We start from the raw sequence: 17,886 nt of genomic DNA on the forward strand, positions 1-17,886 counted from the left end.
GTATAAAACACATCAATAACTTCCCTCCATCACAGAGGCAAATAGTGTACAGGAACTCAAAATCAGGTCAACAAAATGGCCAATATTGCAATCATGTTTTCCTTATGTCATGGTTAGTTGCTTCTAACATGATCTTGTGTATTATTTATTATAGATTTGATCTGGAAGATGTGAAAAACATGGGACTTTTTCAGAAGTGGTCTGTCATTCCTATACTGGGACTAATAGAGACCTCCTTATACGACAATGTGCTCTTGCATAATGCTCTCTTACTGCTTCTCCAAATATTAAATTCTTGTTCTAAGGTAGCAGATATGTTGTTGGATAATGGTCTACTCTACGTGTTATGTAATACAGTAGCAGCCCTGAATGGATTAGAAAAGAAGTAAGTTTAAATTATTATTTAAAACTGCCTCTGATTAACAACTTTGGAAAGGAAAAAACTTTAGTAGCAGGTTGAGTTAAAACATCTGATATTCCTAATATTTTCAAAGTTTTTCTTTCCTTCAAATCTGATTAGATTAGATTTGAGAGGGTCTATTTTCCATCATTTTCAATAAAGTTTGGTTTTTTTTTTTAAAAAAAAGATATTTATATGACCTACATTTAGGTATTTAGAACCTGAAAACAAGGAACAAATTTGTGTGTGTGCCCAGCTGCTTCAGTCATGTCCGACTCTGTGACCCCTCTGTCCATGGGATTTCCCAGGCAAGAACACTGGAGTGGGTTGCCATTTCCTTCTGTGAGGAATTTTCCTGACCCAGGGATCGAACCTGCAACTCCTGCATTGGCAGTCAGGTTCTTTCCACGTGAGCCACTGAGGAAGCCCCTGAACAAATTTACCTGTCCTCAAATGTACTTACCAAGCTTCCACTATGGTCTTATAGAAAGTATTATCCCACTCCGGAATAGGAAATTGAGATTTTCAGAGATATAATAACTTGTAACAGATCAAATAGCTAGTAAATAGAGAATCTCAGGCTGAATATTCTCACTTCAGAAGCCTCTGCTTGACAGTCAACATACTTTCCCGCTTTTCCTACCCACTGTTCTCTCCCACTGTTAACTACCATACTGAATTTCTTTTTTTTTAATTTATTTATTTTTAATTGGAAAATAATTGCTTTACAATGTTGTGTTGGTTTCTGTCATATATCAACTGAATCAGCCAGAAGTATACATATGTCCCCTCAGTCAGAAGTACACTGGCAAATGGTTGCCTACCAGATTGATTAACAACTTTAAAACATATGTTAGGAGGTTATATTTTCATTTGGGTTTTGTGCCTTTGGTGTCCTCATTTATGATATGCAGTGTAACATTTTTGTTAGCATAATATCAATGTTACAGATTTTCAGAAGCCCCATCTCACTGCGTGTTAAAGCATCAAACATTAATACACTTTTGCAGAGAAGGCAGAGCACATCCTCGGTGATTCTCTAGGCCCGGGAGGCTCCCTAGGCCAGGGAGACTCTCTCGGTGCGAGAGAGAATTGATGGTCAGCCTAGTTCAGCTTTCCCTGGGCACCTGTCTTACTTAGGATCTGTGTTTTAGGCGGATGAGAAATACAAAGTATTGTATTTCCTCAAGATGTCTAGTCTTGATTACAGTACAGTACATGAAATTGGTAGAACTTGGAAAGAGTACCAGCAGGCTCCTTCTAAGAGCTGTTTGTTACTGCTGTTGTTTTAAATAAATTGTACTTACAGAATGCCCCTACATGCTACTCTATTGACTGGCCTCAAAAGTTACTATTTCTAACTCTTGCTTGATTTTGAAAACGTGGAGTGGGGAAGCTTAATATCACACACTGAGGTGGATGATCACGGTTAAAAACTGAGGGACAGAAGTAACTAATTCGTATTTATTAGGTACTTGCAGGTGACTAACGTGGGCCCCCCAGTGGCTCAGCGGTAAAGAACCTGCTTGCAGGGCAGGAGACGCAGGAGACACGGGTTAGACCCTTGCGTCGGGAAGGGCCCCTGGAGGCGGGCGTGGCAACCCCTCCAGTGTCCCCGCCTGGAGACTCCCGTGGACAGAGGGGCCCGGCGGGCTGAGTTCATACGGTCGCAAAGGGCCAGACGTGACTGATCAACTGGGCACACGCGCAAGTGATTAATATGTGTTCAGATCTTTGTCTCTTTTAACCCTTAAAATAACCATCCTTTGTGTAAGCGGGATTCAGAGAGGTCAGTTAATTTATTCAGAGTCACCATCTTTGAGAAGCCTCAGAATATACCTCTTCATACTCATAGAACCTTCGGTGGCTGGGAACCTCATGGTGCATGCCCAGAGTATCTTGTGTTAGTCTCTGTTACTACACTTACCACCGTTTACTGGTTATAGTTATCTGTTCACTTGTCTGGTCCTCTGCAAGCTGAATTTTGACAGGAGTCAAAGTCTATCTTTTTATCTGTCCTTAGCCTGTAGTTCATATGACCTGCCATAGAGTAAGCATGGATAAATATCAAATGAATGCGTGAATGAATGCATGCTAACAGAACAGGAGTTTAAACCAGTTCTTTTTGCCTTAAATTGTTTGTTCTTTTTCTTTAGCATTCCTTTGAATGAATACAGGTTACTTGCTTGTGATATACAGCAACTTTTCATAGCAGTTACAATTCATGCTTGCAGTTCCTCAGGCTCACAGTATTTTAGAGTTATTGAAGACCTTATTGTACTGCTTGGATATCTTCAAAATAGCAAAAACAAGAGGACCCAAAGTAAGATTTAATTTTTATGGACTGGGGGGAGCAGTTGTATAATAGCCAAAAATGTTATTAGAACCTCATCTCTTTCTCTGATGTCTGTAGAGAGAGTGGGTTAGAGGAGAGGAAACAGTTTTACTAAATGTTCGCTCTTAACTTTGTTTACTGACTTTAAAAAGAAGCCTTTTTAAGTGTCAAAAATTACAAGTGATGCCCTGATGTAATTATTAGCTGGCAACATATCATTAAAAGAAGCTGCTGATTTTTCTTGCCAAGTAAAATTAAAAGGCTTGTGTTGAATAATAATACCCTTTAATTTTCTTTAGTAGCAAATATGAAAGTGAATACGGGGCAGACAAATGTGAGAATTTCTGGTTAAACTTTTGCCTTCTATATTAAAAAGTCTATTCTTTTAAGACAATTACATGAAGTGAAATACATTTGTGAGCTAGTATTTTTCTGTTGAATTTTTTATAGTGATCCTTTGGAAATTTGCTTTAAAATTGCTTTTAAAGACAGTTCAAAAATGTTTACTACCATCAAGAACCCGTGATCAAAATTTTAAAATTTATGTCTAATAAAATATTATTGGCAGTTTTGATATTGCATTAGTATTAATATAAAAGTCAACTCAATTACAATCACATAACTTGAAAACATTCTAGTATTTTCTGTTTTTAGATATGGCTGTTGCTCTACAGTTTAGAGTTCTCCAGGCTGCTATGGAATTTATAAAGACCACTGCAAATCATGACTCTGAAAACCTTACAGATTCACTTCAGTCGCCTTCTGCTCCCCAGCATACCATGTTTCAAAAGCGAAAGAGCATTGCTGGTGAGTATTTAAATAATATTTTACTAATTATAAGTAGAAGGTAGCCTGACTCTCCTACATTCTTATATCACTCACATTTTAAAACATATGCTTTGTTTCAGAAGTTCAGCTGTAGTGTTTGAGAAGGTTTTCCTCCCAGAGGAAATTATTCTCTAGCTTTCTCTTCAGTGCTGTTCTCTTTTGGTTATCTCTTGAGCTCCTACCATGTGCCAAAGTTAAGTTACTCAGTCGTGTCCGACTCTTTGCAATCCCGTGGACTGTAGCCCACCAGGCTCCTCCATCCATGGGATTCTCCAGGCAAGAATACTGGAGTGGGTTGCCATTTCTTTCTCCAGGACCATGTGCCAAGCACTGTGTTAAGTGTCGGAAGATGCAAGGATTAGAAAAGACACAGGTTCTACCTTTCTACCGTAAAATAGTAGAGAAATACAGAGGATAGAAACAGAGGCCATACAGAGCAGGGAAGTCTCTGAGGAAGTCAGATTTCATTATGAAGGACGAGAAAGGAATTAGAGAAGTCGGTGAGTGTGACAGGCAGAATGAACAGCTGATGTGCAGGTCCCCAGGTATCAAAAAGCTAAGCTTGTTCAGAGAACTAAAAGATAGCCATGTAGCTGGAGTGTAGTCCTTGATGAGATGGTGCCACCAGGGGAGGTGCTGCGGGGTGGCGTGAACCAGTTCATATGGGCCACGTTAAGGAGTTTTATTTTATCCTAATGGGAAGTTGTCAAAGGCTTTTAAGTAGGTGGCGTGACATAACCAGGCTTTCATTTCATAAAGACAGCTCTGGTTTCTGTGTACAGAGTGGATTCGAGGAAAGTGGGAAAGGCGGTGGAAAGTGCAGGGTTTATTGCAGTAGTCAGGGCAGGAGATAATGGTGGCTTGGACATGGTTACTATATGCACCTTAGGGCTTTCTGTAAATGAGGATATACCATCAAATTATAATTTTTAATATTGTTAGGCTTGTTTTTTTCCCACAAAACCTGCTCTGATGTTTATACACATTAATTCAGAAAGATAATATAAACACTCCCCACATTGACTTTATGTATATACACACATATACATATATATCTCTATATAGTGGCTATATATGTACATAGACAGATGCATACACACACACTTCTCCAGAGTACTTGGTAAATTGAGATTTAATCAACCCTTACAGTCTTTAGGGCTTTTAAATCTAAATCTTTCTTCTACTTGTGGTAAACTACTTCATTGTATGGGTGCCATGCCAAAGTTTAGAACCATATGAAATACTCTTCTGTAGAGAAAAGCTATTAAATACACATTGTTTCACAGGAATATGTTCGTTGTTGTTCTGTCACTGAGTCATGTCCGACTCTGCAGCCCCATGAACTGCAGCATGCTAGGCTTCTGCAGCACTCCAGGAGTATGTTTCCATTACACCAAACAAATCCACATAACTAAACATGTTGTCCTATAATTCTTTCCTTAATTTAGTATATTAGTATAGTCTCTCCTCTTGAACTTCCCTCTTTTCTTCCGGGTTGAATTCCATCTTTTACCAAGTCTGGTAAAAAAGTCTGCTCAGCTGCCTGCATGACAGAAGGTGACTTTTAGACCATTTTTCCTCTACAGGATTTCTTAGTCAGTCAGAGACTACTTAGGTGGAACCTCCCTCTGTTGATAGAGGAAAGTACGTTTATTGCTTTCACAAATTCCTGCTATTTCTTCCTTCTTGATGTTTCTCATTCTCATATCCATTTCTTCTTTGCTTTTCTACCTAGATCCCTGCTTTAGTTTATTTTCTGCTTGTGCCTGGGCTAACACAACACCCTTATGCTAATTTCTGTTTGGTCTGTAATTTCTCTTATCTATGATTTCTCTTAACAGTTTGTCATCTCTCTCTCCAGTTACTCCCTTTGTTTATCACCTTGAGCCTAAAAGCCCTGCAGAGCTCCAAGTTTACTATTGTTTTTTTTCCTTTGAGTCATTTTAAAGTGGATAATAGACTTTTAGTTCTTTCTCCAAACCATTCTCCCTTTTTCCCCCTAAATCCTATAGCCTCCTCTACTGGGGCTATATTTTTAACGCTAAGTAAATGCAATTGCTGTATGCCACATGAGGCTTATAGAATCCTAAAAATTTTTAACTTGATAAAAGACCTTGAAAGTCATCTAGTCCAGTGTCCTTGTGTCACAGATCCACCGAGGCCTAGAATTTGAAACTGCTGGATGGAGGCCCCGCACCCTTCTCTTCGTGTCCTTTCACACACACCCACTCCTTCCAAGTCTGTTGTGTCAGAGATCAGGATGACTTGCTTAAACTAAGAATGTAATCAATCTGATAATATTATCCTTGACTATATCCTGGATATGAATGTTTCTTTTTATTTGCTCCATTTTTGTCTCAAAGGTGACTCTATACACCAAGCTGTATTAACTGATAAAAATACTGATTACCTAAAATTCTGGAAAATCTAAAATGTATTAAAATATTTCAGTATCTTGCAGGATGAGTCATTAAAACCTATTGTAAGTAATGTTTATAGAGGCTATTTGTGGACTTTGATATATGCTTTCATAATTTGAAAAAAGGTTCAATTCCAATGAAGGATTCCATTATTCCTCACCTACCAAGACGTCATTTTGGTTCCTATGGTCATCTTCCGATGCCCTTCTCCTTCAGTCCATTAAATCAAGACTCAGTTACCTCCTTTTCTCCTGGATCCACTCCCTGTGGGGTGCCTCTTGGAGCAGGTGCAGTAATGGTGCAGGAACCCACTCCTGCCTCTTCAGCTTGAGGAAACCTTTCTCAGGAAATGCTTTTTGTAGGATTGAATCACATGTGATGCATGTTTCAAATCATTTTAATAATAAATTATTGAAATTACACTCTTCTTTCTGAGTTCTTCACTGTATTTGACTGATTTCTACTATGTCACTGTATACATGTTTCAAAACTAATTTATAAAATTCGGCAATGTTAATTACCCAAAAATAGTAATGTTCTTGCTAAACCATGATGTGCTTTAAAAAATCTGTTGATTATTTTGGAATACAAAGAAGTGAAACGGTATTTGAAAGTGTCTGAATATATACACCCTTCTAATTGAGTTTTTCAGAGGACTAAAATTTTGCCAAAGGATATCCATCCTACTAAGCTATGTCACAGGCTATAGCATTGTTATTTAGGACTTTGAAATCAGAGGTACTGTTGCACTTCTTCAAAGAGGGAAAAACATCACTTTCTCTTAATCACTCTCTTTCCTTGTATAAATTACCTTTGAATTAAATAACGTTCTTTTCATTGCCTGATAATCAAAGAGTTATAGCAGAAATGGTTTCTTTGATCCTTGTTAACTCCAGCACTTGATGTTTTAATTTATATACTTAAAGGGCCTCGAAAATTTCCCCTTGCTCAAGCTGACTCTCTTCTGATGAAAATGCGTTCAGTAGCGAGTGATGAGCTCCATGTGATGATGCAGCGGAGAATGAGCCAGGAGAGCCCTGCCCAGGCGACTGAAGCGGAGCTTGCCCAGAGGCTGCAGAGGCTCGCCGTTTTCGCAGTCAACAGGATTGTTTACCAAGGTGGGACTAGAGAGTGAATATGTTCTTGCTCAGATATTGAGACGAGAATAATTAAAGAGAAGGGCTTCCCTGGTGGCTCAGACGGTAAAGAGAACTGACTAAATTTCAGGTTTTTTAACAGCGTTAAAAAATTTTTAGCATCCATACTAGTAAAAGAATTTATTTGGAACCGGTAGCCTTGAATAAAATTCTGCTTTTTAATATGTTAAATGCTGGCCTAGACTGACCATTGAAATTTGAAATAGTGTAGCACCTCCAATATATTTTTAAACTTTTCTTTGAAATAGTCATAGATTCACATGCAATTGTTAGGAAATATTATAGAGAGATCCTGTGAACCCTTTACCCAGTTTCCCCCCCGTGGATCTTGTAAAACTATAGTTCAGGATCAACACCAGGATACTGACATTACTACACTCAAGAAAAGGAACATTTCCATCACTATAAGAATCTATATGTTGCCTTTTAGAGCCACATCCACTATTCTCCCACACCCACCCCTTCCTTAATCGCTGGCAACTATCCATCTGTTCTCCATTTCTACATTTTCATCATTTCAAGAATGTTAAATGGAATCATACAGTATATAACCATACAGTATGTGTAAGATTGACTTTTTTCACTCAGCATAATTCTTTGGAGAGTCATCCTGGATGTTCATGTATCAAATATTCCATAGCATGGATGTATAGTCAGTTTAATCATTTACCTGTTGAAAGATGATCTCGGTACTTTCCAGTTTGGGGCTATTACAAATAAAGCTAGCTGCTGTAAACATTTATGTGAAAGTTGTGTGTGAGCTCAGGTCTTTGCTTTTCTGGGATAAATATCCAAGAGTACAATTTCTAGGTGGTATGAGAGTTGTGTGTTTTGTTCATGCTAAGGAACTGCCAGACTTGTCTAGAGTGGCAGTGTAATTTTATATTCCTGCCAGCAATGTATGAGTGATCCGGTTTTCTTCATGTCTTCACCAGCATCAGAAGTTTCACTGTTTTCAGTTTTAGCCGTCCTGATAGATAATGTTGGGCCATAACAGTGGTTTCAAGGTGCACTTCTATGGGAGCTAATGATTTATATGTTTATGTATGAACTTTAATGCCTATAACAAACACTAAAAAAGCTATGCAAAGAAATATACTCAAGAAACAATACAAATAAGCCAAAATTCTAAAAAGGTCCAGGTGACATCCATTTTTTTTTAACTTTTCTAATTTATATTTGGGACAACCAGCCTCTAGAGTAAACTGTGAAATTGAACTGTTACCATATGCACAGGATTTAATGGGATAGCATGTCTGGTTAAACAGGTCTGCACATCTATCTAATGTAAATATCACATGATCTTTATGTTTAATTTGTACAAGAACCTTCATGACTTTAATAATTTTGTAGTTTAATTCATCTTCATTAGTAAAATAAAGCTTTAATTTAGGATTGCATGACTCATGTATGCTTAAATTTCTGCATTGTTTTAGGTGAATTCACTTTCTCTAGTATATCGTACTTTTTACATGAAATATTACACGTTTATATTGTGACAACTGAATTGGTTAATTACATAGAATATTTTTGCCACTATCATTTGTAATGGCTCAGTATTAGTGATTTGACTAATTTTTTATTCTTCTTTTAATTCAAAGAATTTAATCCAGATATTATTGACATTTTGAGTACTCCAGAAAGTGCAACTCAAAGCAGGACCTCAGCTTCCCAGACTGAAATTTCTGAAGAAAATATTCATCATGAACAGCCTTCTGTTTTCAATCCATTTCAGAAAGAAATGTTCATGTATCTGGTAGAAGGATTCAAAGTATCTAGTGTGAGTAAATTAATTACATGGGGAATGTTTATTCACAAAGAAGGAGTAGAGGTTTTATGTGTCTGTATTCAGTTTAGTTCAGTTGCTCAGTCGTGTCTGACTCTTTGCGACCTCATGGACTGCAGCACACCAGGCTTCCCTGTCCATCACCAACTCCTGGAGCTTGCTCAAACTCATGTCCATTGAGTTGGTGATGCCATCCATCTCATCCTCTGTCGTCCCCTTCTCCCTCAGGAGGAGAAGTGTCTGTATTACGTGTTTTCAAAATCATATTCTTACACTTTCACAGACTTTTCTGAAACTCAGACAACTTGAATTTTAATAATGAAGTAAAATGTATTGCTAATTTGCCTTTTTCAGAACTACTCACTTCATGCAGCATTGGTTTTTAAGTCTATAACCGAAAAACTATTTTCTAATATTGTAATTTATTAAATAAAATCAGCATCAGAAAAAAATAGGAATTTGATGATTACTGTGAGAGCTTAAACTAATAACCTGTTTTTAAAGATCTTTATTTTTAGCTGCTTACTCTAGAGTTATTATTATGGATAATTATGAAGTACAGATGTTGGCTTAAACTGATCTAATATCTTCAAAATTATGTAGAGAATACTGAGAAGCATCAGGCTCCATTTTTCATCAACTCACTTAGGTTTTTGTGGGTCATTTATAGTTGAACATAGGGAAAAAATTGGTCAGTACACTCATAGATAGCAAAGGCTAATCTAATTCTAGCAGAACTCATAAATCATGATTCTGCCAATATAACTAGATTTGGTTGTCTGCAGGTTCCACTTAGAACTGAGTCATTCACACCAGAGCCCTTAGGACTAGGAGTAACTGGAGAGCCATTTTCAAAACTCAAAATAAACTCTAAAATGTACTGATTCCAATTTTTAAACCAGATACAGGATATTTGATCAGGATTGGGTTAACCCTTGTGGGACCACCATCGAAAGCACAGCTTATTTGATTATTTGTTAAGGAATATTGATGGTCAATTTATATACAGTTCTTAATTTGTGACAGTTTTACTGAATATTTGAGTCTTCCCTGGTGTCTCAGTGGTAAAGAATCTGCCTTCCAGTGCAGGAGGCAAGGGTTTGATCCCTGGGTCAGGAAGATCCTTTGGAGAAGGAAATGGCAACCCACTCTAGTATTCTTGCCTGGAAAATCCCATGGACAGAGAAACCTAATGGGCTGCAGTCTATGTATGCATGCTAAGTTGCTTCAGTTATGTCTGATTTTGCGATCTTATGGACTGTAGCTTGCCAGGCTTCTGTGTCCATGGGATTCTCCAGGCAGGACTACTGGAGTGGGTTTCCATGCCCTCCTCCAAGGGATCTTCCCAAGTCAGGGATCAAACCTGAGTCTCTTACATCTCCTACATCAGTAGACAGGTTCTTTACCACTAGCGCCACCTGGTCCATGGGGACGCAAAAGAGTCAAACACAACTTAGCAACTAAGTAACAACAAACGGCAATCTTCAATATTTTAGTACTATTTCAAGCCTCTATTATGAATCCTTCTCTTTTATATTGTAAAATCCAGCTAGGCTTATTTACTGTTGTTCTTTGATGGTTCTTTTTTTTTTTTGTCATTTAAAATTTCCAAACCCTGGGTAATTTTTTTAAGTGTCTTAAGACTTTAGCTTCTTTATCTCTCCCTTTTTAAATTGTGGTAAAATATACATAACATAAATTTTGCTATTTTAACAATTTTTAAATGTACAAATCAGTGATACTAAGTCCTTTCACATTGCTGTGCAACCATTACCACTGTCCATCCCTAGAAATTTTTCTGTTATCCAAAACCGAAACTCTGTGTTCATTAAACAGTAGCTCCCCATTAGCCTCTCCCCCAGTCCCTGATAAACCACTATTCTGTTAGTATATATCGCACTTGTTTATCCATTCATCCATCACTGGGTATTTGGATTGTTTCTCCCTGTAGTCTATTTTAAACGGTGCCACTATAAACATTGATGTACATCCATCTCTTTTAAAATCCTGTTTGTGTGGATGTGTATATCTTCCTAATTTCAACTGTTTGAAAATTCTAGAATAAAACATGTTCCATGATTTTTTAGGGCTGCGTTGAGGTTATTATATTATTGCTTAAGAAATTTGATCCTAATTCACTCCTGTTTTGATTTAAGGCTTCAGGTAAAACCAGTAGTTCCAAACAGCAGTGGGCTAAAATCTTATGGTCTTGTAAGGAAACCTTCCGAATGCAGCTTGGGAGACTGCTCGTGCATATGTTGTCTCCAGCCCACTCTTCACAAGAGAGAAAACAAATTTTTGAAATAGTTCGTGAACCAAATCATCAGGAAATACTGCGAGACTGTCTTAGCCCATCCCTGCAAGTAAGTACTCCAACACTTCATGAGTAATAACTTTTATAAAACTGTATAAATCAAGAACTGAATTTAAACTGTGTTTTCATGCCAAATATCATGAATATAGTTTTCTAACCAAACAAATATTTTCTGAGGTCTTTCTTCAGATGTCGTTTACCAAAGTCAATTTGTTTAATCTGTTTAATCCCCCTTCCTTTTTCCAGTGTTTAAGAAGTTCTATACCCGAGTTCTTATTAGATCCTTCATAGTTTGTTACTAAATCTTGAAGTGTTTTCTTTTAAGAACTGTTTGGAGACTTTAAGCATTATATTATCCATGAAATAGCTATACTGAATGGCTCAAACAATAGTACATATTTCAAAAATTAATTTACAGTAAGTTAAAATATTTGTTGATCATCTAGAATGGTAAGATCAAAATACTCAAGCTGTTTTGGAATCTATAAACTCTATCACTCAGCAAGCAATAGATGGAGAATTTAAGTGGTATAACCATTCTGTTTAGCAGTTTCTTATAAAATTAAATATACTCTTAGCCTGTGATGTTAAAATTCCATTTTTAGGTATTTACCTAAGAGAAATTAAAACATATGTCCATAAAAAGACTAGTAGAAGAATATCCATGACAGCCTTTTTACTAATAGCCAAAAACTGGAAATAACCCAAATATCTGTCAATGGGAGAATGTATAACTAAACTGTGATATATTTATACAATAGACTGTTACATAGCAATAAAAATGAACTGACTACTGATGCACCCATCAATATGGATGAAGCTCAAAATTGTGGTGTCATTGAAAGGGACAGCCAAACACCAAAGAGTAGGCATTTTATGATTCCATTCATATGAAGCCCAAGAACAGGTGAAATTAAGATATAGTCATAGAATTTAGGACAGTAATTATCTCTGTGAGGAAGAGGACAGTGAGAAGGGGGAATTGAATGGAAAGGGGCATAGGGAAATTTCTTGGAGTGATAAAAATGAACTATTACCTTATTTCAGGTAGTGGTTACATGGGTGTATGCAGTTGTCAGAACTCCTGGAAACAAACACTTAATATCTGTATGCTTTATTGAATGTAAATTATACCCCTATAAATAAAGTATTAGATGATATTTAAGATAGGACAAGTATTCCTTTTATATCCCTGAGAAACTCAGATTTATCTCACTAGGAACCAAAAGGTTACAGTTTTGAAGTAATGCTTTGAGGTGCGCTTTTCAGTATTGAGACTCAAGTGCACTAAGGGCGTTGTCGCCCCTTTGCCAAGGCAGAAGCATACCTAGCCCATAGTTTCCTTCTGTGATGAATTCAAAGAGGTGTTCTTTTGTTGCTTTATTCTCAACAGAGCCTCCATCCCTCCAAATCCAACCGTGATGTTTCCAGTTCTCTTCGACCAGCTTCACTTCTCCACTTTTCCCTTTCTGTTGGTGGTATCCTTACTGCTTTCAGCTTGAAACATTGCAACTGTGGTTGACTTTGTTCTCTCTCGAATCCATTGTATCACCAAGACCAGTCATTTACTTAGTCCTGTCTTTCCCTATATTCTGCCCACCCCCTCACCCCCAGTTTAGGCTTTCACCCCTAATGCTTGGATCACTACAATAGCCTCCTCTCCACCTCAAGACCAAATTACTCTATCTGGTAATTTTTTAAAGATTTATTATCCTTCCTGCTAAATCACTTCAGTTGTGTCTGGCTCTGTGGAATCCAAGGACTGTAGCCTGCCAGGCTTCTCTGTCCATGGGATTTTTCCAGGCAAGAATACTGGAGTGAGTAGCCATTTCCTTCTCTAGGGGATCTTCCCGACCCAGATTCCACTAGCGAAGCCCTAGTGGTTCAGATGGAAGATTTTATTATGGCAACATTCAAATAAACTTAAAAGTTGGAAGAAATCAAAAAAAGAACCCCACATGACCATAACCTGACTTTAATTTTTCTTTTTAGTACTTTGAAATCAAGTCAGGTATCAGATTATTTTACCTGTAAATACTTCAGTCTAGATCTCTGCTGATAGGACTTTTAACTCTTTTAACTTATCACTCTCCATGATATTAATAATAATTCCTTCTTCTTGTTGTTGTTCAGTCACTAAGTTGTGTCCAGCTCTTTGTGACCCCATGGACTACACTACTCCAGGCTTCCCTATCCTCCACTATCTCCCAGAGTTTGCTCCAATTCATGTCCATTGAGTCGGTGATGCCATCCAACCATCTCATCCTCTGTTGCCCTCTTCTCCTCCTGCCTTCCATCTTTCCAGTATCAGAGTCTTTTCCAGTGAGTCAGCTCTTCACTTACTTATTATCATCTAATACCCAATGTTTAAATTTTCCCAATTTTCTTTAAATTTTTTAGATAGTTCTCTTGATTCTCGATCCAAACAAGGCCCACACAATATTTGTTTGATGGGTGCAGCATCTTTTTAATCCTTGTAATTACTGTCACCAATCTTTTTTTTAAAAATATCATTATTTGTTGATGAAACTGAGTCATTTGTTCTATAGAATCTCCCACATTCCAGATTTGTTTAGTTGTATCCTTGTGGTTCTAGATGTAGAGGCTTGACTAGATTCCAGTTTTTTATTTCCTATTTTGTTTTGTAAAAAATACTTCATTTTCCATTACATCATGGCAATAGGCAGAAAACGTTTGGTTGCTCTGCTTTTTTGAGATGGTAGCAGCCTGATTCATCCATTATAAAGTTCACCCTCTGTCTTTAATTATTTTAGTAACCATTAATGATGGTTGCCAAGATCCACTTTTTCATTAGGAGTTGCAAAATAGTGATTTCTCTGTGTTTCTCATTCCACCATCATCTGTTAGCTCTGATTCTTCTATCAGTTCAGTTCAGTTCAGTCGCTCAGTCATGTCTGACTCTTTGCGACCCCATGAATCGCGGCACGCCAGGCCTCCCTGTCCATCACCAGCCTCCGAAGTTTACTCAGACTTATGCCTATCAAGTCGGTAATGCCATCCAGCTATCTCTTTCTCTGTCGTCCCCTTCTCCTCCTGCCCCCAATCCCTTCCAGCATCAGGGTCTTTTCCAATGAGTCAACTCTTCACGAGAGGTGACCAAAGTACTGGAGTTTCAACTTTAGCATCAGTCCTTCCAGTGAACACCCAGGACTGATCTCCTTTAGGATGGACTGGTTGGATCTCCTTGCAGTCCACGGGACTCTCAAGAGTCTTCTCCAACACCAGAGTTCAAAAGCATCAATTCTTCGGCGCTCAGCTTTCTTTATAGCCCAACTCTCACATCCATACATGACCACTGGAAAAACCATAGCCTTGACTAGACGGACCTTAGTTGGCAAAGTAATATCTCTGCTTTTTAATATGCTATCTAGGTTGGTCATAACTTAGCTTCCAAGGAGTAAGCGTCTTTTAATTTCATGGCTGCAGTCACCATCTGCAGTGATTTTGGAGCCCAAGAAAATGAAGTCTGACACTGTTTCCACTGTCTACCCATCTATTTCCCATGAGGTGATGGGACCAGATGCCATGATCTTAGTTTTCTGAATGTTAAGCTTTAAGCCAACTTTTTCACTCTCCTGTTTCACTTTCATCAAGAGGCTTTTTAGTTCCTCTTCACTCTTTGCCATAAGGGTGGTGTCATCTGCATATCTGAGGTTATTGATATTTCTTCCGGCTGTCTTGATTCCAGCTTGTGCTTCTTCCAGCCAAGCATTTCTCATGATGTACTCTGCATATAAGTTAAATAAGCAGGGTGACAATATACAGCCTTGACGTATTCCTTTTCCTATTTGGAACCAGTCTATTGTTCCATGCCCAGTTCTAACTGTTGCTTCCTGACCTGCTATAGGGAAGAATATTCCCTTAGTAGCTGTTTGGCTACCCTAAAATATAGTCTTTGTAGGAAAGGCAAGATAAATGCTTGTTTCTTTCATCTGTTTGTTTTTAGAATAATAACTTGGTGCCCTAGCAAACTCTAATTTTTGTATTTGTTTTTATATTTGAGGTGTTGTCATGAACTCAGGTATTGTTTTTTAAATTTTATAAGTAGTTTCAAATCTTTGCAGTTATTTTTCCTCTTTCATGTTCAGATTAACACTTCTGTAGATTCAAGTTGTTGTATCCTTTTAAAATGGCCTTTTTAATTTTAACAAGTTGATATGATTAACTTGAGGCTTCCCAGGTGGCACAGTAGTAAAGAATCTGCCTGCCACTGCAGGTGATACAGGAGCTGCGGGTTTGACCCCTGGGTCAGGAAGATCCCCTGGAGTAGGAAATGGCAACCCACTGCAGTATTCTTGTCTGGAAAATTCCTTGGACAGAGTAGCCTGGCAGGCCACAGTACCTGGGGTCTCCAAGAGTCGGACATGACTGAGCGACTGAGCCCAGCACAGCTTTATTAACTTCCTTCCATTCGGAGCAAAGAATGTCCCAGGCTCATCCTGTACATTCCCTTCCCTAGACCTGCAACCAAACTTTTTCCCCAAGAAGCCCCTGTTTCCTTTTAATGAAATAATAGTATTTAGAAACTACAAATCTAAGGACTAGGTATATTCATTTCTATTGGGTTGTCATTTCTTCTCAGTGTTTTTAGTGGGCAAAGCTAATACATGTGTGAAAGTGTTAGATGCTCAGGCGTGTCCAACTCATTGCAACCCCATGGACTGTAGCCCACCAGGCTCTTCTGTCCATGGGGTTTTCCAGGCAAGAATACTAGAGTGGGTTGCCATTCCCTTCTCCAGGGCATCATCCCAACCCAGGGATCAAACCCAGATCTCTCACATTGTGGGCAGATTCTTTACCATCTGAGCCATCTGTAAAATGTCAACCTGGTTTCAAAATCAAAATTGTGAAATATAGCACAGTTGAAGAGTTTCTAGTTTTTATCTCTCTAGCCTTCACTCATTCTTTCCCTTTCCCTGTAGCTTACCATCCTTATTTGGTTTTTATTTGTTTTGGAGATATAAGCAAATTTGTGACACACACACACCCAGGTGCGCATATGTATTTTCTCTCTCACTTCCTTATACAAAGAAAGGTGATGAACCATACACATCCTTCTCACTCTACTTTCTTCAGCTAACAATATATCCTAGCAATGGTTCCACAGCAGTATAGAGAGCTTGTCTCATGCCTTTTTTATAACTGCCTACAAGCTCTATTCCATCTGTAGTCTGCCTGATTTTTAAAGCTCCAAGCTTCTCTTCTATTGAATCTGGATAATTCTCCAGCCAGTCAGTGGCTCCTCATCTTTTCTCTCATCCCTTGTAGTCCTTCTGATAAGCTGCTTTTTTCTTGTCCCCGCAGCACGCAATGCTGTCTCTCCTCCCCTTTGTCTGTCCATATGCCTGTTGTGTCCATAGCCATGCACCCACATCATATGGTACCACCTTCAAAGCCTGCCTTCCTTCTTTTAGTCCACTCAGAACTCTTCCTTCTTGAAACGTCATCGAAAATTTTATTTTTACACATTTTATTATTTTCTAAGAATTTGTGTGTAAATTCAATTCCTTAAATCAATTTTCTGAGAGCAGAAAATAAGATTTCTATGTGTGCATGTCTCCAAAAACAACTTTTCTAGTCCCAGAAACTACAATCAATAAATGATTGATCAGAAGATGTTAAAATGAGCTATTAGAAACAACTTAGGAAAATCATGTTTCTTTGGATATTCAGAATGAAAAAAAAAAACATTTCTGATAGTTTTTCAAGATGATTTTAAAATGTCACCAAATACTAAACTGAAATATTTTTAGAGTTCTATCAAGATTATTACCTTTAAGATGCACACATGAAAATATTCTAGTCATTTACCATTCCTCTCTATTTGCCAACTCTTGAGGCCTTTTACTTGCAGAGCGTCTGTTCATTTTTCTCTTTTGGTCAGGTAACAGCTGTCTCCTGACTAATTTAAAATGTTGCATTAAAATAAGCTTTGCTATTTTCATCATTGCGTATGTTCATCTTATGCTTTTGGGAAACGACATGATGTGATTCAGCATGTGAATTTAAATATCACCTAAAATGTTATAGTTTCCAAATCCATTTGTTGACTATTCACAGTTTAAAATATCATAAAGCCCAATACAGTGATATTTGTATGAATGCAAATTGTTAAAAAATAAAATTATGCATGTTTAACTTGTTGGCAAAGTTAATGTCTAAATAATATATATTGTACACTTAACAATCAGGTGTAATATCTCTGGCATGAAAGAACCACTTAATGGGAAAAAGCTTTGATCTACACAATAAATAAAAAGCACTAAAACTGGCATATGTGTACATATCAGTCACTCAGTCATGTCTAGCTTTTTGCAACCCCATGGACTGTAGATCTTCAGGCTCCTCTGTCCATTGAATTCTCCAGGCAAGAATACTGGAGTGGGTTGCCATTCTGTTCTCCAAGGGATCTTCCCAACCCAGGGATTGAACGCCAGTCTTCCACATTGCAGGCAGATCTTTACCATCTGAGCTGCCAGGGAGGCCCATAAAATTGGTGTAAACAAAGCTTATCTAAAAATGAAATTTCACATGTTTGCAAATGATCATCTAAAGCAAAAATGATAGCCATGTCTTGTGGAATCCCAGCATAGATAATAAAAGTATGCAAGTGTGCTCAAAAAAA

General features: G+C 37.8%; 1 protein-coding gene across 5 annotated transcripts in view; it reads left to right on the forward strand.

Moving 5' to 3' along the window:
• Positions 1-17,886, forward strand: part of LYST (lysosomal trafficking regulator) — a 191,342-nt gene that overhangs the window by 115,534 nt on the left and 57,922 nt on the right. For 3 of the 5 annotated variants that reach the window (XM_070471052.1, XM_070471051.1, XM_070471053.1), the window contains 7 exons: positions 155-385; positions 2,557-2,723; positions 3,390-3,542; positions 6,109-6,270; positions 6,910-7,101; positions 8,742-8,920; positions 11,083-11,289. In XM_070471052.1, coding sequence (XP_070327153.1) covers positions 155-385; positions 2,557-2,723; positions 3,390-3,542; positions 6,109-6,270; positions 6,910-7,101; positions 8,742-8,920; positions 11,083-11,289 — 1,291 coding nt within the window. The remainder of the gene's footprint in view (positions 1-154; positions 386-2,556; positions 2,724-3,389; positions 3,543-6,108; positions 6,271-6,909; positions 7,102-8,741; positions 8,921-11,082; positions 11,290-17,886) is intronic. The other 2 variants (XM_070471055.1, XM_070471054.1) reach the window with 1 other exon arrangement.

Source organism: Odocoileus virginianus, chromosome 7, assembly GCF_023699985.2.
Source record: "Odocoileus virginianus isolate 20LAN1187 ecotype Illinois chromosome 7, Ovbor_1.2, whole genome shotgun sequence".
Taxonomy (NCBI): Eukaryota; Metazoa; Chordata; class Mammalia; order Artiodactyla; family Cervidae; genus Odocoileus; species Odocoileus virginianus.